This window comes from Fusarium pseudograminearum, chromosome 1 (assembly GCF_000303195.2).
Source record: "Fusarium pseudograminearum CS3096 chromosome 1, whole genome shotgun sequence".
In the NCBI taxonomy this organism is placed as follows: Eukaryota; Fungi; Ascomycota; class Sordariomycetes; order Hypocreales; family Nectriaceae; genus Fusarium; species Fusarium pseudograminearum.
Window position 1 is genome coordinate 11,219,137 of NC_031951.1, and position 16,801 is coordinate 11,235,937.

Below are 16,801 nucleotides of genomic sequence, written 5' to 3' on the forward strand. Positions count from 1 at the left end.
CCTCTACCGGCCTCGATATGATCGTCGTTCAATTTGTCTTTTGTTGGCTCCGGGGTTTGTTTTAATAACTTGAGCTTGTGATAGCGTATCTCTTCCTTCGTTCCTTCCTGCACCCCCTCCTTCCCTCTTCTCTTGCCTCCCCCCGCTTGCTTTGTCTGTCGGTCCCTCGGGTTAAAAAAGTAGAGCTATCCCCACGTCTTTTTCTCTTTCGTCTCGTTCGACCCACGAAAAAAAAAAGATCGTCCCTTTTTTTCGCCGCAAGACGGATACCCTCCTCCTCTGGCCCAGTCCAGCCTCTCTTCTTCTCTCTAGGGTTAATCGAACGAGTCCCCAGTTTGGAAAAGTTCCAATATCTTTTCCTCTCTCCCCCCACCACCCAGGGTTCTTCTTTTTTCCTCTTGTGCTTCACTGCTACCAAGCTTGAAGCTCCAGGTCTCTCTATCCCTTCAACAGGACCAATTGCCTACAAAAACAAAAACCCAATTGGTTAAAAGAGGCCTACCAGTCAAAATGACTGTCCAAGAACACAACCCAGACCCTGCTCTTGAGCCGGCGCATCAACACCTCCATGAGCATCACCACCACTCTCCCCGCGCCGCCCACGACAACGCTACTTACACCACCGGCACCAACCCCGATGGCTCAATCGTTCCTCCCCAGCAACACCAGCACCGCAACTCGCTCGACGAAAAGCTCGCTGCGGACAACAAGAACCACGTTGCCACGCCCCCTGACTACAGCGACCACGAGAAGAACGAAGCCGGTGTGATCGATGCCTCTGCTGGCACAAACAGTGAGCGCAGTCGCCCCATTGGCTGGCGCGCAAAGATTGGCCCTATCTACCGATACCGAAGACCATTGACTCATCTCGTCATCTTTTGCATTACCACCGCTTGGTGGGTTGCTTCCCTCGTCTTGCACCACGACGACAAGAACTGGGTTGTTCCCTTCCTTGTCTGGCTCGCCATTACTCTTCGTCTGTTCTTCTGGCATGTCCCCAGTCGCTACATCTCCAATGCTATCAAGTTCGTCTGGGCCAGGACCGCTGTCGTCGTCTACGACATGATCCCTGCCAAGTTCCGCACTCTTGTCGGTGCCAGTGTCGCTGTCGCTGCTATTCTCGTCGGATCTTTCGTCTCAGAAGAATCCGAAGACAACACCCGCGAGAACCGTGCCGTCAGTCTCTGTGGCATGGCCGTCTTCATCTTCATCCTCTGGGTCACTAGTCGCGACCGCAAGGCTATCAACTGGCGCACTGTCATCGGCGGCATGCTGACCCAGTACATCATTGGTCTCTTTGTCCTGCGAACTGGTGTTGGATACGACATCTTCAGCTTCATCGGCTACCGTGCTGCCGATCTTCTTGGCTTCGCCAGAGATGGTGTCGCTTTCCTCACCAACCCTGATGTCGCTGCCACCACAAACTTCTTCTTCAGCGTCATCCCCGCCATCATCTTCTTCATCTCCCTCGTCCAGGTCCTGTACTTTATCGGTTTCATCCAGTGGTTCATCATCAAGTTCGCCACCTTTGTCTTCTGGGGTCTTGGAGTTTCTGGTGCCGAAGCCGTCGTCGCTGCTGCTACCCCCTTCATCGGCCAGGGTGAATCTGCCATGCTTGTCCGACCTTTTGTTCCTCACATGACAAAGGCCGAGCTTCACCAGATCATGACTTGTGGTTTTGCCACCATCTCTGGATCTACACTTGTCGGATACATCGGACTTGGTCTGAACCGTGAGGCTCTCGTGTCCTCGTGTATCATGTCCATCCCCGCCTCTCTGGCCATTTCCAAGATGCGATACCCCGAGACCGAGGAGACCCTCACAGCTGGTCGCGTTGTCATCCCCGACGATGACGAGCACAAGGCCGAGAATGCTCTCCACGCTTTCGCCAACGGTGCTTGGCTAGGTATCAAGATTGCCGGTACCATCATCACCTCCCTACTCTGCATCATCGCCTTTGTCGCCTTCATCAACGGTATCCTCACATGGATCGGCAGCTACATCAACCTTCGCGGCGACTACGATCTCACTCTGCAGCTGATTCTGGGTTACCTCTTGTTCCCCGTTTCTTTCCTGCTCGGAGTTTCTCGCACCAACGGCGACAACCCCACTGGAGATATTCTCCCTGTCGCGCGTCTCATTGCCCAGAAGATCATCACCGTAAGTTTTAACATGAATCTGAGACGACGCTCTCTAACTGACACCAATAGAACGAGTACAACGCTTTCACCGACCTCACCACCAAGGACCCCACCTCCCAATACTACGGCATGTCCCCTCGATCCCAGCTCATCGCCACCTACGCTCTCTGCGGTTTCGGCAACATTGGTTCTCTCGGTATCCAGATTGGTATTCTCAGCCAGCTCGCCCCCACTCGCGGTGGTGACGTTGCCCGTCTTGCCGTCTCTGCCCTGATCTCCGGTGTCCTGGCCACCCTTACCTCTGCCAGTGTCGCTGGTCTCGTCGTCACCAACCAGCTGTCCGACTTTACCACCAGCCAATAATGATTTCCGGACGATGTGATGTAACAAAAAAAAACAGAAACAAAAAAAATGAAAGAACGAATCCGTATATAAAAAAACCTCTGATGTATCAAGGAATTTATGTTCGAGATGATATGCTATACTATTTATATATACCAATGCTATACTAAAGGCCACGAGATGGCGATAATTCAAGAACACTACTCTTATCTACTTGATGAACATGTGAATGCGAATGTTTACTCTTCGACTTGGTCATCCAGACTCTTTCTTTAAACTAATCTTGTTGCTTACTTGGTGAATCACTTACACTCCTCCCAAACCATTGCCGTATCTCAACAACGGTCCGACAACAAGCATCTCGGCAGTATATTAGTCTTCAACATCCCCACCCTCGTCTCATGCACAGGCCATTCTTGGTCACTGTCCTCGTCGGCATCTGACACATCACACCACGAGAACCGACAGCGGGGCCAAAGATATCCCAGGGTGCAGCCTAGATCCAGATAGCATCTCACTCGGTAAAGAAAGCTTGCTTGCATTGGCCCACCGTGATGTGATCGACAGATAAGCGCGTCGTGTAGCTGCTGGTCAAATCAGATTAGATCTGGTATGCGCTCATGGGTCCAACGTTCGTGTTGTGAGTAACGTTTCGATTGTGTAAGTAATATACTTCTTGTGGCTTGGTATCAAAGTTTTATGCAAGGGCGTTGAGAACCGTTGGCTTGAAGTCCTAATGGTCAATTGGGAACAACGAATACGTCAATGCGACAAAATGAAGCAAGCAAGACATGGGAAATAAGAGGTGATATTGTTAAACTCGTATGCAACTTAATCAATTAGGTATATGTGCTTCATGACTCTATATCAATTACCAATAACCCCCAAAACCATAATCATTATCTCATCCCCTATAACCTATAACCAATGCTCAAGAAGGCGACTTGACCAATTTTTTAAACTCCCTGCTCGTCCGTCCACTCGATCCATCGCCCTCCCTATCCAAACTCATACTCTCCCTCTCCCTCTCTTTCTTCTCTTCCTTTTCCTCCTTCTTCCGCTCCTCTTTTTCTTCTTCCTGCTTCTTCTTCTCCATGTGCTTGATAGCGTCCTGTGTAAGCTCCTGTCTGTCCAACAATTCCCACACGTCCTTCTTGCGTGTCTTGCGATCACCTCTGCTGATGAGAAGTCCTGCTGTGATGTTGCAGGTTATACTCACGCAGAGGATAACTGTTGTGATGGCAAAGGGACGGGTGTGGTAGTCGATACCCCATGTACATGCGCCGAGAGAAATTTGCAGGCATGAGTGACAGTCGAGAAGAATGACAATAGCAAGAAGGTAGCGCTGGGGGAAGGGAAGATGGGTAAATGTCTCGTGGGGTTTGTAGAAACTGTGCGACTTTGCCATTTTCTTCTGGTGGTGCTGCAGTTTCTTGAACTGCGCAAACGTCAAAGCGGGCTGGTCGGAATCGGGCCCGTTGGACTTGGCGTGTTCCAGATCGATAGTTTCGGGGCTTTCGGGTTGAGGTTCAGGGTGTTCGTCGATTGTGGCGATGGTGCCGTCTCTTTCGGGGTTATAGTTCTGCGCATCGAGAAGAACGCGGGCTTGGTGGCCTGTTAGGTGCGAATCTTCAGGGTCTAGAGAAACGCCTGCCGGGACGGTCTTCTTCTGTAACCTTTTTCTGGGCTTCTTGCCCTCTTCGGCTCTTTTGATGAGTCGTGTCAAGCGCCAGATGTGGAACATATGGTATGTATCTACAGCGCGGAAGGGCGCGAGACCATCACCCATGATGGCGAAGAGAGCGACAAGAACACTGTCGATGATGTGGACGAGATAAGATTGCTTGTCGCCTACGTAGATCCAGCCGATGAGGAAGAGAACCCAGGCCAGACCGAAGAGGGTGATGAGGGTGGCGTAAAGTGTGACGAGGAAACCCAGCGGTCGTCGAACATACTGTCCGAAACCCTTCATACGACGCTTAAGGCGCGCGCGCCGAGAGTGCAACATGTGTCGAACGTGATCATCCAGCTCAGCCTTTTCCTCGGGTGACCATCCATCGAGGTTTGTTCCATGCGGGAGAGCAGCGTAGTGCGAGTCGGTAAGACGAGATGTAATAGTGTTGCTTCGCTGGAAACGAGGTGTTGTTTCCTCATCGATGGTGCTGGGAACGGCGGGTTCGTGGGCTTGAGCTTCTTGGGCTGCTTCACGGCGACGCTCTGAGGCGACGGCGCCTCGAGCCCAGTCTGCTTGGGGGTCGTGGCGGGATAGAGCGTATGTTGGACGACGGTTGACCCATTTTCCGAGATCGGGGACGAAGAGGGAGTTTTGGACGTTTGTAAGGGTCGAGAGGGTTTGGACTTCGGGGTCTATGGGGAGTGTTAGTTGTGATTGAGATGGATGTTTTGGTCAGCTTACCGATGACATCAAGCCAATCCACCAGTTCTTGGTCGTATTCATCGTCTCGAGCATCGTCGGTATCCCGATTTCGCATAGGCACAGCAATGGAGTCGTTGTCGGGTTGTCTTCGATGGCCGGGCCAGAAGAAGCGACTCGCCCGTCGCAATCTCCCATGCTTTGGCCGCATCGCATCCTCTGGAAGCGAGGCCGTAGGCGACATGGCGCGATCATCATCGCTCATGCCCAACTCAGCCATGCTGGGTCTGTTGCCCTCTTCCGTGAGTCTCGGCATGGCGGCCTGTGGGACTCTCCGGGAATGCCGCGCTAGCGCAGGCCCATCTTGAACCCTCGCCCTCTCGGGTTGAGAAATACTCCGCGGCCTGCCATCGTCGCTCGCACCATCAAAACTAAAGTTGGAGTAGACGGACCCGTTGGAACTGCGGCGGATGCGGATGCTAGGCTGTCGCGCCTGGTCGACGGGAGGTCTGGGGCGTCTCTGGGGCGGCGGGTATTGCTGGTTGTAAGCAGTGTTGAGGTTGGTAGCGGTATTGGTATCGGTGTAGGAAGGAAATGCGGAGAGCGATGCTTGCGACGGATTTTGGGATGGGTATCGAGGGAACGAAGACAGAGAAGTCTGTGATTGTGCTGATGGCGCTTGGCTGAGAGGGTTGAAGTAGTCGGATCCAGCTGTTTCGTCGATGGGTGCTGGGCTTTCGGGGCCTGCAGGCGGATGGGGGCGAGAAGAGGAGGGACTGGATGAGCGGTATGTTTGGCCGCCGACTTGGAAATGGCGGCCTAGAGGTTGAGATCTGTTGTTGGAAGGCATGCCAATGAAAAATGCATGGCAGGAGTAAAAAGTATAAGATGTAAAAGATGGCGGGTTAAGAGTCAGGTATATCTGCTGGTGGGTGTGTGCCAATGTAACAGAACCTTAGTCAGTGCAACTCTAAGCCATCAAAACACGAGATACTACGGCACCCTGGAAGGACAGGCAGGCCAAAAGTAAAAACCTGTAAAAAAAGACTTGGATCAACTGGAATTAGTCAGTCGTCACTTGAGAGACTCATTGGGTCTAGTCCCAGGTCCGATCAGCCGCTTGAGGGAGAGTTTCTAACCAAGAATTCACTAATTAAACCAGTTACTAGGGGGCCGCCTACGTAGTGAGGGAGATCAGGACCCACTGGAACGACGTCACCTGTAATTTCGAGGCCCAAACAAAATGATATTTCAGACGCGACTGTAAACATATCTGCCGGTATATCCGCTGACAATACCCTGGTTGCATGACTATATCCGCGGGAGTGGAAGTTATCATGACTGGACATTAGTAGTTACTTTTTACTTTACATTATGATCGGGTTTGAATCAATACATCACTCGATCTCAATCTCAATCGATCACTCAATCATCACACCCTTGCTCAATGACGGATATAATTACGGAGAGTCTCCTCCTCTCAAACACAACCCCAGTCACTCCTAGCCGCATAAATCCACCAGCCAACAAATTACTTGCGCCACAGATGAGGCACTAGCAAGAATTACATCACTTTTGCCAATTCACCCGTTTCACCCCCATCATTCACGTCTTTTCTCTTCCACTCAACGCAAGACAAGATGCTTGGCCTATCTCTTGGCTTTTGTTTTAGCCTCGACCCTTGTATTTAGTCTACATCCCGTCGATGCTAACAATCTGGGTTTTATCTTGCATTTAAGCTTAACTTTTGTTGTCAGTGCAGTCGAGCAAGCAAGATCCTGGGTCTCTCACCCTACACCGTGTTTTGTAGACGAGTGTTATTGTAGATGAGTGTTGTTATTGTATTTGCTTTTCTCTGTGCTTTTTATATGGACAGCGCATAATATGTCTATGTTTATTTTTATTGATGATGCTATTTTGTTTGTACCTGTGGACTGTATTTGTGTTGGCAATCTGGTGAAATTGTCTCCTTGAGTTGTGACGTTACCTGTCCATGTCTCTCATCTGGATAATTTTGTTAACATGCAACATATAATCACACATCATCTCCAACCCTTATGGCCACACTGGCTGACACACCCCATGATTGAACATGCAGGAGTATGGTAGTATTAGTAAATCTGCATCTTCAGATCTGGATAGAGTCTCTGCGTTGCGACGGTATGGCGGTAAACATTTGTTAGTACATAGGCCTGTCTCTGACAATTCTCTCTAACCAATAAAAAAATCGGGCTTATGGTCTAGGGGTATGATTTTCCCTTCGCATGTTCTTAATGCTTGGGAAAGGTCCGGGGTTCAATTCCCCGTGAGTCCATTTCTTTTGCTTCTTTTTTTGCGTGATCGGTGTAGGCTCGGCAATTACAGTTTCATCAGGTTGTTTCGTCTCTGTCGACTGATCGTCATTCCAGTGGCTGGTCCTACGAGTGACAGTGGCTTGGTTGGCGTTTACATACCCGCATCACAGCGCTAATAAACTTACTTTCTGCCATTGCATCCGATTGAGCCATTCCTCTGTATCAATTGTCTCTTTTTTTAGTTACAGCGTTTACAATCACCAACCCATTGATGTCTGTGCCAATTAATCACATGTCCTACTCCAGGGTGTCATGTCGTATCCAAGACATCTACAGCTACAGCAACACAAAAAGATATAACACCACACCAACAAAAATCATGGACTCACGGGGAATTGAACCCCGGACCTTTCCCAAGCTCGTTCTTCTGACAGTGTCATATCGAAGATGCGAAGGGAAAATCATACCCCTAGACCATAAGCCCTGATTATGTAAGGTCGTGTCTTGTTAGGCCTTATATTCGCGGGTGCAGGCGTTGAAGCGACGCTAGCCCCGTCAAACGAGACCCGAATCGGCTTTGAACATCCAAACCCGAAATCCCTCAGAACATATCGACGACAGGAAACGATGAGATCAACAATTGCGTGCGAAAGGTTTGTTCCATCCATCATTGACTTATACGGACTGTTCTAACAGATATCTAGATGCAGGTAAATTACTCATTCTGAGCGTTGCTTACAAACTTGGTCTGACCACCCTCAAGGAGATCAAAAGTGAAATGTAGACACAACGACCTACCACCATGCGCAGGCTGCCTCAAAAGCGGTAATACAGAGACATGTACTCTAAGTGGTCCTATTATTGGACAGGGTTCATCAGTGTCTAAACCCCGACCTGCAAAGAGACAGCGACTCAGTGTACATCAGACACCAACCACAGATCCATCAGAGAATGTCTGGCAAGACGTCAATGCAGTCTTTGAACAAACTCTACGGACACAAATAATCACTGCCATTAATCTATTTCGATCACAATTTCCAGAGTTTGGCTTTCTTCATCCTGATGATCTGGAATATCGCCAGGAGGAACTCACTACTGTGCAGAAACTGCGACTCCTTGTTATTCTCATAGTTTCACATCGATACTCCCCTACTCACAATGCAGAGACAAACAATAGAAACATACTTTTCATCGCCGGCGAGGCTCAGAAGAGAGTCACGAGTGGCCCAAACCTATCTCTCATCCAGACCTTTCTCATCCTCTCACTCTGCAACTGGGGCGATGGCGATGGCTTCAACGCATGGATGCACTGCGGTATGGCTACAAGAATGGCCCAGGGCTTACTAAGTACCGGATTCGCAAGCTGTGGCAAGAGAGAGACTCTTTCTGAACTTGAGAAAAGAACTTTGTGGACCTGTTTCAAGATGGATAGGCTATTGAGTTGTGGAAAGCGACGACAGGCCATGTTTCCTGATGAAGAGATGCATTTTTCTCTTCCCGTAAATGATACGCAGTTCCTTTTTGGACAACCCTCTCAGAGTGATAATTTAGAAACAAGTCTAAGGATATATGGTCCGGATGATTATCTCGTTCTCCTCATTCAAGGTTTGAGGATCTGGTCGAGAGTTCATACGTGGATTGCCGAAGGTGGGAGAAGACAGCCTGGTATGGCTGAACCGGAGCAGTGTCCCTTTAACGAAACCTCGTACTGGCATAACATGAGAAAGGATCTGTTTGAATGGAGGGATTCGCAGGGTGCTATCATGAAGTATCCTGGGACAAAGGTATCGGTGCATGCTCAGAGGGGACAAGCTGAGAGGTTTGGATACATCAATCTGGTTTACTACGTCAGGTAAGTATAGCATTCTACATCTGTTAGACTTTGCTAATCACAAATAGCATCATATTTCTTTGCAGAGAATATGTCCCTTTCAGTCCTGTAGACGAAGTCAAACCCCGTGGTCCAATTGAACCACCACTCCTCAAAGCACGTGGGCCAGACTCATTCTGGGTCAATAACGTTGCCGAGCTCTACAACGCAGCAACACAAATATCTTCTCTACTATCAGACCTTGAACACGTAGGATGTCCCATCCGTACACCCTTCTCTGGTGTGTGCGCCTTTTCCTCTACTCTATGGAATTTATACGGAGCCGCGTTTCCAGTTTTCATGGGTTTCACAGAGGAGCAAGTAAACGAGGCGGATGCCCAGGCTGAGAGGACGATGAGCATTCTTGTTAGAATAGGGCAAGTTTGGGGCCTTGCGAAAGAATGGATCGAAGTTCTAGACACGGCGAAGAATATAATGACGAGAGGAGAGGCAAGGAGAGTTAAAAGGTCGAGGTATGACTATCCCGAATTGGAGGATTCGATACACCTTGCACCAATGCAGGGAATGCCGCGGCAAACGTTTGATCCTCTTACATCAACTGCTGCCAACGCTGCAGGCGATGAAGCTTCGAAGTTACATCAGTTAGTTGCTGGAGATCTTGAGCAGGGGACGGAAGTGCAGGAGGTAGGGTTGAGTGATGAGATGCTGAGTGGGGGTGAGTTGGCAGATGAGGACTGGTGGAGGCTTTTGTCGTTTTGTGATGATCCGCATCTTCTTTCGACGAGTTTTGACGACGCGGGAGAAGGGCATCCGAGTTAGATGTCGGAAAATTGATGATGTATCTGGTGTATGAGAACATCGACTTTCGGTTAATATACAATAAGAAAACAGGGCTTCAAAGATATAGTCAGATTATCGCTATAATGCAGTATTCTTTGATCCGTGTTCTACTAAATTAGGGCACAAGACCTTATTCTTGCACAATATAAAAGCATTGCTCAAAACCCCACGGTTTCTCTTTTAGCACAACCTAGGAAATACAATCTGTGGCAGCCCTTGCGTCAGTATGGATATCTGGACTGCATCCTCTACCCGCTTGAAGGGCAGGGCTAATATAAGGTATTAGCCTTATTCTATAAGTAGGTAGAAGAGGTAGGACAGATATCCGTATTGAGGCAAGGGATGTTATTGACCTCGCCGATAAGTCAAAAAATGACTGGTTTATCAACGCGGTAATCTTTGGCTGCAGTGGATCATTGGTTGTATGAAACCCGAAATGCCAAACCCGAAGCCATGGTCCTAACCCGAGTGACTACTATAAGTGGCTCCGCTTCCAACGTCAAGATAAGACCTCAACTTCAACTTCAACTTCCAAGCCAACTGCCTCTCTTTTGTTCATATTACAAGTTTCTACTCAAATTCTGTCCAAAGACCACGTTTTAAGCTTGTCACCATGAGCGATCTTGACCTGACCCCAGAGCCCCATCTCATGCACCGCTCCCTCCTCACTCGCCCCGAGACCGTCTCATCTGCATCTGGCGTCTATCTCAACCTCTCCTCCGGCCGTAAAATCCTCGATGGCTGTGCCGGCGCTGCAGTCGCCATCATAGGCCATGGAAACACCGAGGTTCAAGATGCTGTAGTCGCCCAAGCCTCACAAGTGTCATACGTCCATACCATGACTTACACGACATCTAGCGCAGAGGAACTTGCGGACCATCTTCTAGAAAACGAACCTTTTGGTCTGACGAGAGCTTACCTTGTCTGTTCAGGAAGTGAAGCCATGGATTCAGCTATGAAGCTTGCAAGACAGTATCATGTTGAGAATGGACAGCCTGAAAGGACGAGATTTGTTTCAAGAAGACAAGCTTATCACGGGAATACTGTCGGTGCTATGAGCGTCGGCAGTCACGTGGCGAGAAGAGCGCCGTATGAAGGTGCTATTTTGCTGGATAATGTCAGCCACGTTAGTGCTGCATACGAATACCGCACCAAGAAGGATGGAGAAACAGAAGAGGAATACTCCAAAAGACTAGTCGATGAACTCGAAGCAGAGTTTCTATCAGTTGGGCCTGAGAAAATCATGGCTTTCATCGCTGAAACAGTCGGAGGTGCAACAGCAGGATGCATCACGCCTCCAGCTGGATATTTCAGTGGAGTTTCGAAAGTATGCAAGAAATACGGCATTCTTCTGATCCTCGATGAAATCATGTGTGGAGTTGGACGATGCGGAACTTTCTTTGCTTTTGAGCAGGACGGTGATGTTCAGCCTGACATGGTCACCATCGGCAAGGGTCTAGGTGGAGGTTACATGCCTATTGCTGCGACGCTCGTGCATAAAGGTATCATCGAGACGCTGAAGAAGGGAACTGCTAGTTTCAACCACGGACATACATATCAAGCACACCCTGTAAGTTGCGCAGCAGCTCTTGCGATACAAAAGATTATCCGTCGAGATAATCTCGTATCCCGCTGTGCTACTCTCGGTGAGAGATTACACAAGTCTCTTATCGAAACATTCCAAGATGCCGAGTTTGTGGGAAATATTCGCGGACGTGGATTATTCTGGGGTATTGAGTTTGTGCAAGATAAAAAGACAAAGGCGCCGTTTGACAGCCATATTCGGTTTGGAGTCAAGGTCCAGGAGAGGGCGTTTGAGCTGGGATTGGCGGTTTATCCTGGGATGGGAACTGCTGATGGGATTGTGGGTGATCATGTTATTGTGTCGCCGCCTTTGACTATTACGGAGGAGGAGATGGATATCTTGGTTGGGTTGTTGAAGAGGGCTTATGATGATATTGCTACCAAGTATGGAGTGTGACATTTTTAATAACCGCGTTTAGACATGTACAGCTAGTAACTTTTAGGTTGCTATCTTTTAGGTAACTCTATAAGCGCAACAATAAAAGCAAAACGATATGACTTCTCAGACAGTCGTACGGTCATGTAATTGTTATTCTTTCGCTCAGGGCTGTGGGAGCGGGGGCTGTTATACCACCAAGTTCAGGCTGTTGACCAGTCTCTCTCAATCATCAGTCTCTTTCAACCACACAGATAGCATTGTTAGATATTGGCAACCTCTTACGCCATTGCTGACAGCTTGAGGCATCTTTCCAAGCGAGCCGTTACACCGACGTTACACACACCGTTAGCCACATACACCGTCTTGCCTTTGTTTACCCTTTATGTATTTTGTTTGATATTTCAACACAGCCACTCTTGGTGTGTGGCCAATAGAATGGTCGTTTAAATGTGATTCAAGATCAATATTACAGTCCGATGTGACTACTTGACACCATCAATAAACAAACCCCAGACCCTTTATTAACGTTTAGCCTCAGGCACCTTTATTTTACGTCTATATTACAAGAAAAAAAATGGAAGCTGTGATTCACAACATCTTCAGCATCCCTTCTTCTAAGCCGAACCTTGTTCTGTTTATTCACGCTGAAACCAAGTATTCGCATCATGTCTGTCGCCGCTACTTTGGGTCCACGCAGCCTTATCCAGCTGGGCATATCACTAACTGACATTGCCCAAATCTACAAGATCGGGAAAAAGATTGGAAACTGGATCATGATCAGGAGCAATGACCAAGATCTCTTTGAGACGTTGCTGGAAGACCCCGAGGCCCTGCTTAAGCGCAAGGGACTCATTGAACCAGCTCGCATGGAATCCATGTTTCCACATGCCAAGTTCATCTACGATGGGGACAAGCAGGATTCCTCAAAAAAAGATGTCAAGATTGAGCATGGTGAACTGAGACCATTTTCGTGGCTCATGGTCGTCATTGTAAGCTCGACCATTGCCTCCCAAAGTCAAAAATCATCGACCTCCTTGTGCTTGTCTTTCAAAAACTCCTCGACAACCCTGACGCTGAGAACGCCTTGCGTGTAAACCTGGGCGTCAATGTCGAGTCATGGCGCTCGGCTGGCCAGGTCCGTGGTATATATACGGAATCTCTCGCCGCCTTTCGCAAAGTGTGGAAAGACAAAGTTGGCGTCGATGCGTATCCGGAGCTGAACCCAGCAGAGAAGAACGAGATGGCCGAGTTTCTCTTATGCCTCATGGGAAATACATCTGTAAGCTTTACATGCTTCTCGCTGGCGACCTATTCCGTCGCTCGGGCTCTCGAAAAATGCAAGGTCTTCATCTCGACTAAGGAGAAAAGGAGTTTTGAGGGGCAGCTACTTGTCACATACGTGTCTGACCGTCCTCATACTGCTCACGGAGATGGGCCCTGCTGTATGAGACTCAGGGCTACAGAAAGCCGAGCTCAGATTGTGTCATTTCCCTTGGACAATCCCATGAGTATGGTGCAAGCCACTCGGGCAGAGAGACATATTACTAATCAAATGGAGTCTTTCTGGGATACCGGAGCTAGAGCAGCAAAAGACATCACCTTCGTTTGCACGGCCGAGTATCCCTACAGCACCAAAAACGAGGTTCAGTATAGCCTTGGCGAATTTTCGAATGCCTGTGCTCTGAGATTCGACCCATACCTCATGGCCATGGCTGGCAAGGCCTTTCCGCTGATCAACCAAAGTATCCTCAAGGGCCTGGAAGATTTGGTGAAGGGGTACGACGGGATTGCCAAGGCTTGGCTTGAGACTCACGCGGGACTTGAGTACCTACTCAAGAGTCAAACAGAATCTCCAGATGGTGATCAGAAACTAATGGGTTTGTGGCTTTGTTACCAAGCTTTCGTGTTTGGATTCTACTACAGACTCCTCGAACCTTTGACTTCCCACGAGCTCGTATCTAACACCCCTGCGTACTTCTGCGGCCTTTGGGGGCATGGTAGCACAACATTCCTGGCCATGTGTTCACAATTTGGCAAAGAGTTGAAGACGAACAACAAGGTTGGCCGCACGCATGTCCTGTACATGCTTGCTACAATGTACGCTGGACGAAACAAGACGTTCTTGCCCGACAGTTCACGTATAAATCTCGTCGGTGTACTCGGGTCTACCTCCATACTTACGAGGACACTCCTTCGACCATCAGACAACCCAGAGGATCTAGGAAAGTTCTTCCTTTTGGACCTGCCTGCCATTCATCTTGCGCCCAATGAAGAAGGCGAGCTCTACGCAGCGGCTGGGCATGGTCTCGAGTATCGACTCTGCGAAGCTAGAAGACGCGACGTGGAAGCGACAGGCCCTAGCGAGAAATGGACTGTATACTCAAGCATGAGTACAGCATTCCGTGAAGGCAACCACGGGGTAGTTATGGCGGCTCGTTGCGGAGAGCGTCTCGTTGGGTGTTTCAGTCCCGCAGCTGCAGATGCTATCTTTCTGAGTGAAGCATACTGCCACAGGAGGCATGAGAATGATGAAGAAATCAATCTTATGGCTTCGTCAGTAAGTTTTGAAATTTCTGACAAGGATTGGCAGGACGGATGTGTCAAGAGAGTTGGAGGAGATGAGGATGAAACGTTTGGGTTAGTTCATTCTCGGGGATGCCCGCCGATGAGATATGCTACTGCTGGCTTTTATGGAGAGATTGGAGAGGAACTTGCCATTTCCACAGATGATATAGATATTGCAATTGGAAGAGTTCAGTTGGCAAACTGTGGCATTGTAATTGCTTAGTTTATATGAGTATATAAGTAGGTTATATAAAAAGCGATATTAATCTAGTAATAAATATAAATATTAGATTATCTCTAGTATATACTTAGCCTAAAAGTAATTTAACAGTTTTAACTAGCTTGCTTTATATCCCTGCCTTTTTTAACTATTACCTCTAACGTGCATCTGGGGAATCTGCTTGTCTACCACATTCTAATATATAACCCATGGCGATAGAGGATAGTACCATGTTCAGAATCTGTCTAGTGCAAGTTGTATACATGAATCCTCTTACGAGATTTGGTTAGAAGTCCTATGTCGACAACGACAAACCTTGCAGCGCAAAAGGTAAGAAGGATTCCCTTCCGGGCACTGTGACCAGGCTTCGGGTCACGTGCAATACTGGAGTTTAATATTGTGTGGAGAGACCATTTGCACCCCTCCTCAATGCTGTGTTACTATCCATCTTGCTACAAAGGACAAGCTTCTTCTCCTAACACGCTGAGGGATCTCTAGCTAATCCTTTCTCTTTGAGGTGCTATGATTCCGGCAACAGGGAAGCAAGAACTCTCGTAAGACCTAAGACAAGTGCGTAACTAATGTGCCCTTTTATTGATAAGAAATCCTAGTTGTAAACGTTGCCGATACCGAAAGGTAAGTTGTTAATACGATATACTGATAAGACGATACAAATTTGACAACACTAGTTGAGATGCACAAGAACAAGCCCCTGTGACAATTGTGCAACGGCTGGTGTGGGTTGCGAATATGAAAAGACTGACAAGAGACGAAACCCACCATCGTCTGAATACACAGATGGTCTCCGAAATCGAGTAGCCTCATTAGAGGCCTTTATACAAGACTTGAAGGACTCTTCTCCCACACGCAGGGATGAGATGCTTGGAACAGTAGCCAACATCGGAGGAGCACCACCCACCGCAGGACCATCCCAAGTCACACAATCCGAAACTCCAACCATTGCACGTTTGAAACCAGACGCACAAGGATCATTAATCTACCACGGCGCTACCAGTATCTTCAACAGTGACATTCTCTCCACAAGCGAGACGGATACGAATCCCGTACATGCTGAGTCCAATTTTGATCATGTTATAGAACACTTCGGCATCAAGTTGGAGGACGATACAGTCTTCAAAGCACTGCAGCAATTCTTTCGCTGGCAGTACCCACACTTCATGTTCGTTTACCGAGAGACGTTTCTAAGAGACCATTTTGGTGAGCGAAAAGGTTGCAAGTATTGGTCATCTGCGCTTCTCCTGTCCATATGTGCCTTGGGCCTTCTCATGTCAGAGGATGAAAGGGAAAGGGGCTTGATTGAGCAGTTTTTCCGCGCGGCTGAGAGCATCGTCATGGTTTCGGGTTTAAACCGTCCTTCGATTCCTACAGTCCAGTCTTTTCTTTGTTTAGCTTTCTTTGAGATTGGCCAAGGCAATGTTTCCAAAGGATGGGCATACTCAGGTATGTATATCTATCCACCGGATGGAAACTATGAGGGGGTTTTGATGAAATATAGGTATCGCGTTCCGTATGGCCCAGGATTTGGGCTTTCAAAGTGATCCCATGAATTGGCTACCGCATGACTCGACTATTGTATCAAGCGAAGATATCGAAATACGTCGCAGGATCTATTGGGGCTGCTACATATCAGATAAGCTGATTAGTTTGATACTCGGGAGACCAGTCCAACTGGCATTTGACAGCTCAGAGGTCGAGTTATTGGAGTTTATGATGTAGGCCATCCCTCATTCTCATCTCTGGAATGAACTGACGGAATCAGCGATGGTCCTGGAATGGAGTATTGGCGCCCTGTTGGCTTCGATGATGGACTCAACGAGCTTCGAGGTCAATCGAACATCCCATATCTCAAAGAGCAAATTCGTCTATATAGAATTGTTGAACGAATGATGACCACAGTGTTTTCTTCACGGACACCTCGAACGCAAACAGACATCAGCACACGTCAAACACTGCTCGATAATCTCAACCTTGAGCTTCTACAGTGGAAGGACGCCTTGCCACCTTTTGCGAGATGGAACAAATGGTCTACGAGTACAGATATGACCCCCGCGGTAGCAACGCTTCAGTACGTCTCCATGATTCTAAACGGAGTAACTTGACTAACACTTATCGTCAAGTCTATTGTACAGTAGTATTCGTATTGCCTTGAACTACGAATCAGCTACCACAAATAACGTCGAATCGGCCCGGAAAGCTTGCACAACGGCAAG

The 16,801-nt window shown here is 48.3% G+C and overlaps 6 protein-coding genes across 6 annotated transcripts, besides 2 other annotated features; 5 read left to right on the forward strand and 1 right to left on the reverse strand.

The window, feature by feature from the left end:
• The first annotated feature begins 91 nt into the window (after window positions 1-91).
• Window positions 92-144: a repeat region.
• A 366-nt stretch (window positions 145-510) lies between these two features.
• FPSE_03417 (uncharacterized protein) lies at window positions 511-2,504 on the forward strand (the record flags this gene model as incomplete). Its single annotated transcript, XM_009256536.1, has 2 exons — window positions 511-2,160; window positions 2,211-2,504. 2 exons carry the CDS (start codon window positions 511-513, stop codon window positions 2,502-2,504), a joined length of 1,944 nt encoding a protein of 647 aa, XP_009254811.1.
• A 910-nt stretch (window positions 2,505-3,414) lies between these two features.
• FPSE_03418 (uncharacterized protein) lies at window positions 3,415-5,707 on the reverse strand (the record flags this gene model as incomplete). The annotated part of the gene is made up of 2 exons (XM_009256537.1): window positions 3,415-4,850; window positions 4,900-5,707. The coding sequence occupies 2 exons, from the start codon at window positions 5,705-5,707 to the stop codon at window positions 3,415-3,417; spliced, it is 2,244 nt and encodes a 747-aa protein (XP_009254812.1).
• Window positions 3,498-3,575: a repeat region.
• Window positions 5,708-7,778: 2,071 nt separating the features above from the next.
• Window positions 7,779-9,801, forward strand: FPSE_03419 (uncharacterized protein; the record flags this gene model as incomplete). Its single annotated transcript, XM_009256538.1, has 4 exons — window positions 7,779-7,804; window positions 7,856-7,861; window positions 7,915-9,003; window positions 9,051-9,801. The coding sequence occupies 4 exons, from the start codon at window positions 7,779-7,781 to the stop codon at window positions 9,799-9,801; spliced, it is 1,872 nt and encodes a 623-aa protein (XP_009254813.1).
• Window positions 9,802-10,435: 634 nt separating this feature from the next.
• Window positions 10,436-11,803, forward strand: FPSE_03420 (uncharacterized protein; the record flags this gene model as incomplete). The annotated part of the gene is made up of 1 exon (XM_009256539.1): window positions 10,436-11,803. One exon carries the CDS (start codon window positions 10,436-10,438, stop codon window positions 11,801-11,803), a length of 1,368 nt encoding a protein of 455 aa, XP_009254814.1.
• Window positions 11,804-12,450: 647 nt separating this feature from the next.
• FPSE_03421 (uncharacterized protein) lies at window positions 12,451-14,573 on the forward strand (the record flags this gene model as incomplete). The annotated part of the gene is made up of 2 exons (XM_009256540.1): window positions 12,451-12,774; window positions 12,921-14,573. 2 exons carry the CDS (start codon window positions 12,451-12,453, stop codon window positions 14,571-14,573), a joined length of 1,977 nt encoding a protein of 658 aa, XP_009254815.1.
• Window positions 14,574-14,867: 294 nt separating this feature from the next.
• FPSE_03422 (uncharacterized protein) lies at window positions 14,868-16,723 on the forward strand (the record flags this gene model as incomplete). The annotated part of the gene is made up of 6 exons (XM_009256541.1): window positions 14,868-14,900; window positions 15,109-15,124; window positions 15,182-15,206; window positions 15,280-16,031; window positions 16,574-16,656; window positions 16,709-16,723. The coding sequence occupies 6 exons, from the start codon at window positions 14,868-14,870 to the stop codon at window positions 16,721-16,723; spliced, it is 924 nt and encodes a 307-aa protein (XP_009254816.1).
• Between the last annotated feature and the right edge of the window lie 78 nt (window positions 16,724-16,801).